This window comes from Notothenia rossii (assembly GCF_949606895.1).
Source record: "Notothenia rossii genome assembly, chromosome: 4".
Lineage (NCBI taxonomy): Eukaryota > Metazoa > Chordata > Actinopteri > Perciformes > Nototheniidae > Notothenia > Notothenia rossii.
In genome coordinates, this window is record NC_136902.1 from 74,089,547 (window position 1) to 74,102,427 (window position 12,881).

A 12,881-nucleotide genomic window follows, 5' to 3' on the forward strand; every position below is an offset into this window, starting at 1 on the left:
ATTCATGCTGCATGTTATTGTGCGATTGAAAGATCTTAGTTACATCTTTAGCACCTACGCATTATCCTGCAATCTGCACCTGGACTTATGATGCTGTATGTGACCTGCTGCATGCAAGGTGTTAGGGGCAGCAGGAGGGAGATTCAGATTTGTTTATTTTTTTTGCATCTGTGTGACACAAGCACATAAACAGTATATTTATATATACACAATGTATTCCCTCCAAAATAACAGGTACTGTACAGGTGTTTTTTTACAAGTCTAAATATGACGTGATAAGCGAGTGTAAGATTTGTCTCAGTTGTGTGAAAGCTTTTCTTTAACCAAAAAATAGATGATAAAATGTGTATCTTCATACTTTTTCTTGATAGGCATCAAATATTTTATCATTGCTTAATGCTCAACTCTAGCATTTTCCAAATAAAATCTAAATGAAATATTAGCTTAAATGAACTGTGTTCCTGTTCCTGTGTACTTCAACTAAATATAACCCCAAATCCTTCACCGAAAATAAAAGGTAGCCTCTCCTTTTTACTCGTTTAGCTTAATTGCTGTTAAAGTCTGGTAATATTGCGATTGAGGTGAGACATGTTTGTGTTTCTATCATAGAACCCATAAGAAAGTTGGTGAATTACCTTTTTCAAAGCTGCAATCGGCAACAAAATAAAACTATCTGTCAAAAGATTCTACATGAGGTACAGTACAGTTTGTAAATGTGTTTTCTTTAAAATGAACTGAAAGTTAAAGAATAGTCATTAAAATCCTTGTTATGTGCTGAGAGAATACTCACTCTGCATGGGGGAGAAAAACACCTCAGACGTGGGTGCAGCTTTGGTCCATTTGTACTGAGGGACAGGTTTTCCCTGACTGGACTGACAGCTCAGAGTCACGTTGCCCTTCATCACTGGGTTCCCCGTCAGGGTGCACAGCGGGGGGGAAGGAGGGACTGCAGACAGACAAACAGATGTAGTGCAAGAGGTTAACACTACATTACACTTGTTAGACGCTTTTATCCAAAGCGACTTACAGTGGGGCAAAAAAGTATTTAGTCAGCCACCAATTGTGCAAGTTCTCCCACTTAAAAAGATGAGAGGCCTGTAATTTTCCTCCTAGGTATACCTCAACTATGAGAGACAAAATGAGAAAGAAAAAAATCCAGAAAATCACATTGTCTGATTTTTAAAGACTTTATTTGCAGATTATGGTGGAAAATAAGTATTTGGTCAATAACAAAAGTTCATCTCAATACTTTGTTGGCAATGACAGAGGTCAAACGTTTTCTGTAAGTCTTCACAAGGTTTTCACACACTGTTGCTGGTATTTTGGCCCATTCCTCCATGCAGGTCTCTTCTAGAGCAGTGATGTTTTGGGGCTGTCGCTGGGCAACATAGACTTTTAACTCCCTCCAAAGATTTTCTATGGGGTTTAGACCTGGAGACTGGCTAGGCCACTCCAGGACCTTGAAATGCTTCTTACGAAGCCACTCCTTCGTTGCCCGGGCGGTGTGTTTGGGATCATTGTCATGCTGAAAGACCCAGCCACGTTTCATCTTCAATGCCCTTGCTGATGGAAGGAAGTTGTCACTCAAAATCTCACGATACATGGCCCCATTCATTCTTTCCTTTACACGGATCAGTCGTCCTGGTCCCTTTGCAGAAAAACAGCCCCAAAGCATGATGTTTCCACCCCCATGTTTCACAGTAGGTATGGTGTTCTTTGGATGCAACTCAGCATTCTTTCTCCTCCAAACACATCTAGTTGAGTTTTTACCAAAAAGTTCTATTTTGGTTTCATCTGACCATATGACATTCTCCCAATCCTCTTCTGGATCATCTAAATCAGTGGTCGCCAACCAGTTGATCGCGATCGACGAGTGTGGTGCGGGTAGATCGCGGACCGTTAAAAAAAAAAGTAACAAAAGAAAGACAAATTACATTAAAATAATAATGTTTGAAAAATACGTTTTTAGATGTAAACCTATCAGCTACCACCCCGTTAGCAGGTGCCACTTGATTGACGTATATTTGAGACACCTCAATAATATAATAAATGAACCGTGCTTTACGTGAACCTCATCATGACACAAGAGACAACGGCAGGACTGTAATTTCCCGTGTTCAGTGAACGCAACAGAGGCAAGACACCAGACCAATCAGAGATTGCATGAAATACACGTGTGCTTGTGTCATTCAAGCTCGGCTCTGTGTGTGTGTGGCAATAGCGCATTTAGTGTGATAGAGAGGGAGGGAGAGAGGGAGAGAGAGAGAGAGGGAGAGTGGGAGAGAGGGACCGGTGCTAGCGGGGACCGTGATGTTAGCATCTGGTTAGCTTCGCTGCACTAACGGACATAAGGAGCTGTCTCCACAACAAGCTGGAGGAGAGTCCTCCCCTGTCAGACTGAGGGGCTCAGGTGAGCTAAAGGACTCTCTGAGTGTTTAGAACGGTTTTGTCACAAATTATTCAAAAGATTATTTCTGCGGCACACCTTCATATGATCATTATACAAACAATAAGAGAATAAATGAAAAACAGGTATGAAATAGCCTACTATATGGCAGTAATACAAGAATACAGTTTAAAAGTAATGTAATGTAATGTAAAAAGGGGAGTGATTTATAAAATATGCATAAAGAAAAAGAAAATCTGTTTACAGTTCTGTTTCATATGGGTGCTGAGAGAGGTATCCATAGATCTCTTCATGTTGCTCTCAAAGTGCACCAGATTGATGCTTTCAACTTCAATATTTAAAAAATATATATAAAAGGCCTCAAATTGGAAGCATTGTCTGGGCCGTCTTTTTCACTCAATTCTGCAATAGGTAGATCTCGCCTTTCACCTAGGCCGAGGGCGGTGATCTTGGGCTTAAAAAGTTTGGTGACCACTGATCTAAATGCTCTCTAGCAAACTTCAGACGGGCCTGGATATGTACTGGCTTAAGCAGGGGGACACGTCTGGCACTGCAGGATTTGAGTCCCTGGCGGCGTAGTGTGTTACAGATGGTAGCCTTTGTTACTTTGGTCCCAGCTCTCTGCAGGTCATTGAATAGGTCCCCCCGTGTGGTTCTGGGATTTTTGCTCACCGTTCTTATGATCATTTTGACCCCACGGGGTGAGATCTTGCGTGGAGCCCCAGATCGAGGGAGATTATCAGTGGTCTTGTATGTCTTCCATTTTCTAATAATTGCTCCCACAGTTGATTTCTTCACACCAAGCTGCTTACCTATTGCAGATTCAGTCTTCCCAGCCTGGTGCTGGTCTACCATTTTGTTTCTGGTGTCCTTTGACAGCTCTTTGGTCTTGGCCATAGTGGAGTTTGGAGTGTGACTGTTTGAGGTTGTGGACAGGTGTCTTTTATACTGATAACGAGTTCAAACAGGTGCCATTAATACAGTTAACGAGTGGAGGACAGAGGAGGCTCTTAAAGAAGAAGTTACAGGTCTGTGAGAGCCAGAAATCTTGTTTGTTTGTAGGTGACCAAATACTTATTTTCCACCATAATTTGCAAATAAATTCTTTAAAAATCAGACAATATGATTTTCAGGATTTTTTTTTCTCATTTTGTCTCTCATAGTTGAGGTATACCTAGGATAAAAATTAAAGGCCTCTCTCATCTTTTTAAGCGGGAGAACTTGCACAATTGGTGGCTGACTAAATACTTTTTTGCCCCACTGTACAAACTCAATACTGTGGGTAATCCCCACAGGAGCAATTTGGGGTGAAGTGTCTTGCCCAGGGACACAACGACATGCTAACTGCAGTGGGATTTGAACCTGTGACCCCCTGATCCCAACACCAAGGCTCTATCCACTGCGCCACACGCCTCCTCAAGCTAGGAATACGGTAACAATGACCTTATATTGAACTTGTACGTTAGGCTTTAATCCACAGCCAACAAAGTGGAGATTTCACAGGGAGTAGCCTTATTGCATACATTAAGTAAATGTTTTAATCCCTGTTGTTTCAATCTGCTGCTGGAGGATGACATCATGACCTCAGAGGCAAGTGGCAGATGATTTCCATTTGGACAGTGCTGTCACATAAATATAGGACTTATTAGACACCGGTCAGATCTGAAATCCTTCAAAACGTGTTCAGCATTTGATTTCCAAATCTGAGGAAATGTGTGAGCTGTGTGGCAGAGCGATTAAATCTAACCTTTGATATTCCCCTTTGATGCTGCGGTTCATTACCTTTGACATTAAGGCGCACCTTTCCCAAAATGACAGCACTTCCAGGGATGATGACAGTGCAGGCGTAGGACCCGGAGTCAGTCTCCTGGGTGTTGTTGATGTAGATGGAGAGGTTGGCGGAGGGCATGTGCGCACTGAAGCCCACTCTCTTGGTGAACTCGTTCTGACCGTGCCCTATCTCGCCTGAGCTAAAGGTTATCACCTTAACCGGAAGAAAAACAAAGCAACACTGAAGCATAGCACTATTGCACTGTTATTAATAATCGTCGTACATTCTTAGAATACATTTCTGAGTCTGCTACTTTTTCCTGAAATACAATCCTTTTTTGAAAATGAGTTACTATGGTCACTTTTATTTCTGGTCATCGGGGTGAAACTTTATAATTGTATTGGCTCTGGCCATATATATATATATATATATATATATATATATATATATATATATATATATATATATATATATATATATATATATGTGCAGATTAACTATATAACACAAATCAATGTCCTTCATAAAGATAATCCTGACATGTACAGATGGTTGGTGTCACATTTTATGCAGATTTTCTGTTAGAGATAATCTTGCAGGCACCGGACACTGTTTAGATTATATTAATCATGCAAAGATTGTGCACAGTCACATACACACAGAGGACGTGCAGCTATGAGCAGTTTGAAATGCGGTTTGTGCCATATATAGGAGGTGCAGCAAAAAAGTAGAGATAAAATGTCATTAGTGGCATCCTTTCGTAATAACGGCCATCTTTCCTTCCACTACACATCCGCAGTGGTGTTGGCAATAATCCTAATCTCTATAATCTCTATAGATCATATTACATATTACTGGATGGATTTCCCAACATATAATGTAAATGCCATACAGTACAAAACAGGCAATTTTCCTCTCTCATAATATTCTGAGGTGACAGAAGCCAAGTACTGACAATGCCAGACATTCATTTTGTATTTGTATAATAATAACATCAACAAAAAACGTAATTACGTTTGACGTCTTCATGTTTTATCTAAACTGTTAATATTTCAAAAATAAATGTATAGGAAACAGAACAAATCTGAAATTTCACAAATTGGAAAATCTGGAACCAGAGAGCTAATGCAATTTGCTGGAAAAAAGAAAGAAATGAAATATCTACAGATTGCTGGAATATTTCAAACGCAACATTTTGGTTTGTATATATATATATCAATTGAGTAGTAGTAGTAGTGAGCTAGTTGTAAGAGGAGGAGCATCGGCAATCAGACTGAATTTAATGTAATCCCTTTTTAAGAAGTTCTACTTTGTATACACAAAGAGAGGTCAGAGCAGGGTCAACTATACGTCAGATCATTTCGGATTGCATTTTGACCTTCTCACCGGCTTTGATTCTTTCCCCTCTAAGAGCCACACGACAGAGTTTTTGTTGATGTCTGAGAGGGGGCTGTACCACGCCTCTAACATCACCATCTGGCCCCTGACCACCTCCAGGTCTCTTCTGGGGATCTCCACATCCTTGGTGTCACCTGGAACAACAACACAGGAAACACTTTGTCACTTGTGACATTTAGCAGAGGCTCAGCAGATGATGTTGTTTTTAGGATTTGGGGCAACTAGCAAATCTGATATAGGTGTTAATATCTTAGTATTTTCATCCTGTTTCATGCTTCAATTCCATGAATAAAAAGGCTTCTTTGTGTTATGTGATATTTATAGTTTGTTTTATTTCATCCTTTTTGTTTCCTGTTTTTCATGCCTAGCGTTATTTGGATTATTAAATAATCTGATGATAATTTTCTCAGTGTAAAATCCCTGAAAATAGCAAGTTAGAAAAGGCCTATAACAATTTCCCAAAGCCTGATTTGATGTTTTCAAACATCTGGTTTTGTCCGAAAAAGACATTAAGTTTGAAGATATATAAAACAGAGAAAGGCAACAAATTCTCACGGTTGAGAAATTAGAACGACAGGATGTTTTCGGTTATTTTGCTGGGAAAACAATTAATTCAATGAGTTATTTGATTTTTCACATTACAAATTGCATAATACATGTTGATAACCATGCAGATATGTATCACTTAGCCAGCTAACTTTACTGCTGGGATTTAACAATTAAAAAACTGTGACCTCAGCAGATATAATCTTTTAGGCTCCTTTATAATCAGCAACAACCTCGGGTTAGCTCAATCCCAAACTTGCTTTTACATCTTTGTGTGTGTGTGTTTTCCTTGTAGATTCTGTACATCAAGCTACCTGAACGAAGACAAGGCAAACCTATCCCATATGGAATCAGACAAAAGCAGAGTGAAGACATTTTATTCAGAATTAAAAGGTAAATATTATCATATTATATGATTCTCCTCCTGATTCCCCAACACTGTTTCCAGCTGCATGTCCATGCATTACAAGTTTAAGTTTCTTAACTGCATCCTTCTGAGAAGTTGAAATTCACCAATAAGGAGATACAGTACTTATTAGCAGGTTTCATATAGGCATCATTGCACATGTTGTACAGTATCTTATAATACTCCTATGATGACTTTAGACAAAGTTCAACCACTAAAAATTACAATATTGCTTTTCCATAACACATTACCGGTCTGCATTAAACAGGGTATTTCCCATAAAAAAACGAGTTATCAACAATGTTTCTCCAGACACAAGTTCAGCACAAGGCATCAATTTTCATTTTCTGAATCCATTTGAGGAAGGGGAATTCAAAATCTAAAGCCAAAATCCAAATGTAAAGTAAGAGCAGTTTAGGTGCATGGATTATCAGAATGATAAGAAACATTATATGTGATTTAAAGAATCCTGCGCACAAAAGTACAACAAAACTAATAATACAATAATTGTTTACAATAGATGGGCAAAAAGAAAGGGATGATGATGTCCAACTCACAGGGTGCCCAGTCACCCGAACCCGACAGCTGAAGCTGGATCACCTGATCCCAGCAGTCGGTGTCTACTAGTGTCTCCAGTTTGAAGCTTGGTTTAAAAAAAAGTCATAAGAAAAAAAGAAAATTCTTTCCAATAAAACCCTTCTATGGTAGAGAAAACCATGAAAAAAGTCCCTTGTGTGCTCCAATGATAGACAGAGTGGATGTTTGGATAGAGGGGAATACACCGAGAGAGGGAGAGTTGTGATCCATAAACAGGCAGCTGAAATCTCCACATCTGCTCGGCCAGACACGCCTTCCTTCTTTTCCTGACTGAAAGCGTGCAGAGGCAGCAGAATGAAGTGATTGGCTGTGCCGGTGGGGCAGACGAACAGATTAAGAGAAAAGTGCATGTGTGGGAGATATTAAGCCAGATAGATGAACATACACTTCTTTTTTGACTTAAAGAATTGCAGCACTGTTTTCTTATTCCTTCTTGGAACTAAATGACCCTGCAGCTGTGAGACTCCTGTCCCTTAGATTCTGAATCTCTAAATCTAAATCCTGCTGACTAATCCCCGTACAATCCCAGGCTCAATCCTCTCACCTCACGTGAGCAAAAAAGCTCAGCTGGACATGGATATGATCTAACACATGGTCACTACCCCCAACCAAGGCTTCTGGTGATATTATCATCATCGTCATTGTAACAGCATTTACATTCTCTGAATTACAATTAGCAAATCACTTTGCTTGATATTTAATAATTCGTGTCATGTGACATCTGTGGGGTCGACATGTTGTGAGGCATCCAGCATTTGAGCAAAACATCCGGCCAGGAACATGTGTATGGCTCAAAAGTAACCAACAGTTACATTTACAAATCATACAGAAGATACAGAATGATAGACTTGAGTTCTATTAATATTAAAAGTTTATTGCAGTTAATCTTCCCGCAAAATATACTCCATCACAAGCGAAAGTGATGTTACAGTTAACTGTGCAATAACGACACGTTCACAGAGCCTAAAAACACCGTACTTGTAGTCTATTTCTGTTATATTGCACAAATCAAGGTGATGACAAACCAAGTAGGCTACCAAACATTTACATAGCACAACAGAAACAAGAAAACACCTTTTTGAATTGCTACAGTAAGTTGTTGGTCTCCGAAAATGTATGAATAAATATATAACTAATGACTGTTCACACAGAGTGCTCATGCTACTCTTAAAGGTGGGGTATGTAATTTTGGAGAAACCAGCTCGAGTGCGCTAGAATTTGAAAGTACACAACCGGAAAACATCTGCCTCTTCCTTCAGACTTCCTTACAGAGCCCCTCCTCCAACACACACGAACGCGCACATGACCAATGAGGGCACGAGATAAGTTTGTGCACGGGATGGAAGGCTGACAGGCAGGTAGGCCGCCCGGCTAAAGTGATTGGTCCGGTCGTGCTTTTTACAGCGCTACGGCTTCCACAGAGGACATTTCTTTATGTATTTATTGTCAAAGCATTTCATATATTCATTGCTATCGGGATGTTAAGAGCATTCCATGGAATATAAAAAAAAGTGTTTCTGAAATAAATTACATACCCCACCTTTAAGTTTTTAACAAATAGCAAATGTTTACATATCAGTCTTTACTTACACCTTCTTATTTTCCTATTATGCTAGAAGCTGTATATGTCATCAATAGCTACACATGCTAATAAAGTATGACTTATTTCTGGATGGCGATGGACCGTCATTGATAATCATACAGTAGGATATCCACACACAGAAGAATCCAGGCCATAGCTTTAATCAGCAACACATAATGCGTATTGTGCAACATACATGCACAAATCTCTAATCATAAAGCATGCCTGCATATCCAGCATTACCTCATGTCAGTGTCGAGCAGTAAAGCCATCTATTGGACATGCGTGCAGTAGATTAATATCTTTATCATCCACATCGTTCCTACAGATGTCAACCTATCAGCCTGTTTTTGATCAGAATGTATAACAGCCCCATCTCTTATTTTTCCCCCCATAAATCCTGTTGCTCTGATTTCATTTTCAGCAGCCATTGTGTTAGCTGTGACCGACATGTGTGCCCTGTAACAATATTGTAAGAACACTGAGAAAAAGGCTGTGTCTGAGTTAAAGACAAAATCGAAATGAAATCTCTCTCCTGTATAATACCGTGAAGTGCGTTTACACGTAGATTAATATATATATATATGGTGGGCTGGAGAAACAATCAGAAGGGATCAGGTTCTCTGTTGTTAGATGAGACTCCTTCATGTAAACGCAGCAATCGATGAAGACTAATTCTGAACGATATTCTATGATCAAGTAGGATAATGCCCTGTAGTCTCCGCACTCCAGACTATGCTTCTGCTTCTTAGAGCGGGTTTATCCTCAAAACTGTGCCATTGAATTGTTTATTAAATGAAGGAAAATCTTCCCTAATCCAAGGCTGTCTCCATCTGGGATGTGTGTGTGTGTTTGGCTGCAGAAACATACAGATAGAGGGGGTTCAAGATGAGGATATGGGTATGATGTCAATCTAAGTCCTAAAAGAAAAAAATGAAAAGCTGCCAATAAAGGGGATGAAATAATGATACTATGAAGTCTCAGTAAACTTTGTCCTAATTACATTTGGCTAAGGGCAATCGTTCAGCCTAGCCACGCTTTATATCTGCTAATTGGATTCTTCCCTTTAGAATAAACTGTTTTTTTGTTTTTGTTTTCTTACTCTGCAGGGCATTTTGACTGAGACATTGGCGGAGTCAACAGCAATTAAAAAGGCAGGGACGCCTGAATGCAAACCTGCAGATACTAATCAAAGAAGAGTCCGCCCCGTCATGCATGTCTGAGCAGGGGCACAATTAACAGATTAAATGTGACTATGTTGTGGGACCATGACTCATCCATAGAGGGCAGCACACGCACAGTGTAAAAGAGATCCTCTGATTGTAGAAAAAACCACAGAGGAAATCTTGATTTCACTAAAATCTCTGAATGTTAGACTCAACAAATACATAAATGACAAGTAATAATAAGCAATAAAGGTAAACTGTGTGTACGTATGGATGAACAGGTATTCAGTTTGTTACTGAAATACATGGGATTTGCATGTCTAACAAGGCAACCTAATTCTGCTGTGATGTTATGATCAAATGAAGGATAAAAAGTCAGTTCCTCTCCCAAAGCCCTCAGGGAGCCACGGAGATGCCTGTGTGAAGATTAACTGATCCTCTTTAACCAGCCCCACTCTATCTCCCCAGTAATCTCTGCTTCCACCCATGTCTTTCTCCCATGTGAGTCCCTCTCCACTGCTAAAGCTTTAGCTCAGGCTCAGATTTACCCTCCATCTACACCTTTAGACGTCGATTGAACGGGGTGGCCCTTCCACCTTAAAAATATGTCCTGATAATCTGGAGCAGCAACATGGTTTGAAGGTCAAAGGTCCTGGACATGATTTTTCAGATTCCAAGTGGTGATGTAAACAACGTTGAAGTAATACCTCTTTTTACATTTATTTCAGATTTGTTTTTTATTAACATGTCAATCACCCATCATCTCTTGAAATAGGTCAAATTCTTCAATTCAAGCTCGGCGGGGGGGGGGGGGTGCTTTTAAAAATACTATTTGGACAGAATCAGCAGCAGCTACACAAGTGCCAGTATCAGCATAGCTTTCAGGTGAGCTGTGTAGCAACAGGCATGCAGCAGCAGGTGTGCACACAGTACTGAAGGCCTAAGTAAATTGTCATGATTAAAAAAGTGTGTTGCATATATGCTGCAGTGAGTAGAGTTCTCCATGGGGGTGGAGTAGCTGCCTTGAGTTGACTGCCTTCACTAGATCGCTTAACCTCTTTTTTACAACTGATCTCCTTTATTTGGAAGGACATTAAAGAGAAAGACATAACTAGAAACAAATTGTTAAGACTTTTAATTGCACAACAATGCCTCATCCTTTACCCTATGCTACATTAAAGGTGAAGTGTGTGAGTCTATAATGTGATGAAGCCTTGCCAGACCACAAAATGATATTTTGTGAACACATGCATTGGTACTATGGGATTGGACTTAAAGAAGCCCTATTATGTTTTTCGTGTTTTCCCTTTCCTGGAGTGTGTTATATAGGTATTGGTGTATGTGAATGTTCTAAAAAGTCTAAAATCCTGCCTGAAACGCCTCCATTTGCCTTCGTTTTTTACTTCCATAACATAGAGACATCAATATATAACTCTTGTGCTTCAATCGGTTAGCGCTCCAACACATTGTATTTGACAGTCTAAGTGGCGGTTGACGGAACACAACAGAGCTGGCCAGCTAACCAATCAGAGCAGACTGGGCTCTGGTTTCAGACAGAGGGTGAAAAGAGGTGCTGCAGCACAGGATGTGAGACAAATAAATAACTTTTTTAACATAAAAGCATGCCACAGAAGAGGCACAAAATATAAATATAAACCTGAAAGTTAATCAGGATTAATAAGTGTTGTAAAAAAGCACAATGTAAATTGTGCTCGATTAACATAAGGACAAAACCATTAAAAATAATAAAATGATAGTCAATTATTTCCATTATTCAATGGAATTAATTGTTAATATCAGCATGCATATCTGTAAATCCAATACTGGCATTAAGCAGTTCTGTGCAATGACTCACTTGCTGCAATGGCCAACTTGAACCAGAAATATTTTAGAAAGATGTACCTTGTTATCAACAGGGTAGAAAATGCGGTTTAGTCCAACTTTGTGCTACATTATTAATTCAGGGTTGTTTTGTTATCTGTACAGCATGTTTTGTCTGTGCTGAGTGGAAATCTGTGTCAGAGCAGTGATAACAAAGTCTTAAAATGAACCCTTAAACGCCTAGCCATGCAAGAACAGACAACATAATAAATTATGTAAGCGTCAGATTATTTTTCCCTCATTATAATCGTTCATTATTCTTGACGAAATCTGGATGACCTTCAGTTTTACTTTTATAAAAGGCAATTGACAAGTGAGGAACAGAATTGCACATTGTTAAAGATTAGTTGATGGCAAATGAGGACAAACATGAACAAAGATTAGGACTGAGCCAAAAAAAAGGGGGTTATTCCCTGACTTATTGACAGACAGCAAAGAGAGGAATGTAGGACAACAAAATAGCTTTGTTGGTGTAAAACCGCCTTTTCTACTGACCCTACAGGCTTCGAACAGATGGTGCTTTAATAATAAATATTAGGAAAGGCTCCTTTAAATTGGATTACATTAGTTTAATCTCTGCAGCTATTTTAAACAATTTTGAGTGTGCTATCTCATCAAAGTAGCTTTAATCCCTCTTAACTTTTGATTGTGTTTAAATTGATTCTCCCCGCACACATGGCTCCAAACTCCCACAACATCCCTCTGGTTCTCACCTCAGTCCCTTCAACTCTTACACGCACACTTAATATTAAGGCACATGAAGAAAAAAAAACACAACTAACTAATTAGTATTCGTTGTTTGCAATATCTCCACTTCGAGAACTCCGCAGATGTACAAGCCAATTTACGACAACATTGAAATTATTTCACTGAACTGAGTGGAAGAATTACTATGCTTTGTGTTTGGGGTTAATTTGTGTGTCATTTGTCAGTCTTTCCCCAATGTTTTTAAAGGTTAAAAACAGACAAAAGACTTCCCTTGCCCTTTCCTTTGTTAAGAAATATTGTTTTATTACTGCCAATGGTTACTATAAGTGTTTGCATCATTGTATCTGTATGTACAGTATGTTATGTATTTTTGCGTTGTTTGTGTGGTCTTGCAGTCCAGCACCAAAGAAATACTTAAT

At 39.3% G+C, this 12,881-nt stretch overlaps 1 protein-coding gene across 1 annotated transcript in view; it reads right to left on the reverse strand.

Annotated features, from left to right (window-relative positions):
- Positions 1–12,881, reverse strand: part of esamb (endothelial cell adhesion molecule b) — a 48,769-nt gene that overhangs the window by 5,437 nt on the left and 30,451 nt on the right. The window contains exons 2-4 of the mRNA XM_079678310.1: positions 5,565–5,710; positions 4,190–4,391; positions 791–946 (exon numbers count right to left, since the gene is read on the reverse strand). Of these exons, the coding sequence (XP_079534436.1) occupies positions 791–946; positions 4,190–4,391; positions 5,565–5,710 (504 nt within the window). The remainder of the gene's footprint in view (positions 1–790; positions 947–4,189; positions 4,392–5,564; positions 5,711–12,881) is intronic.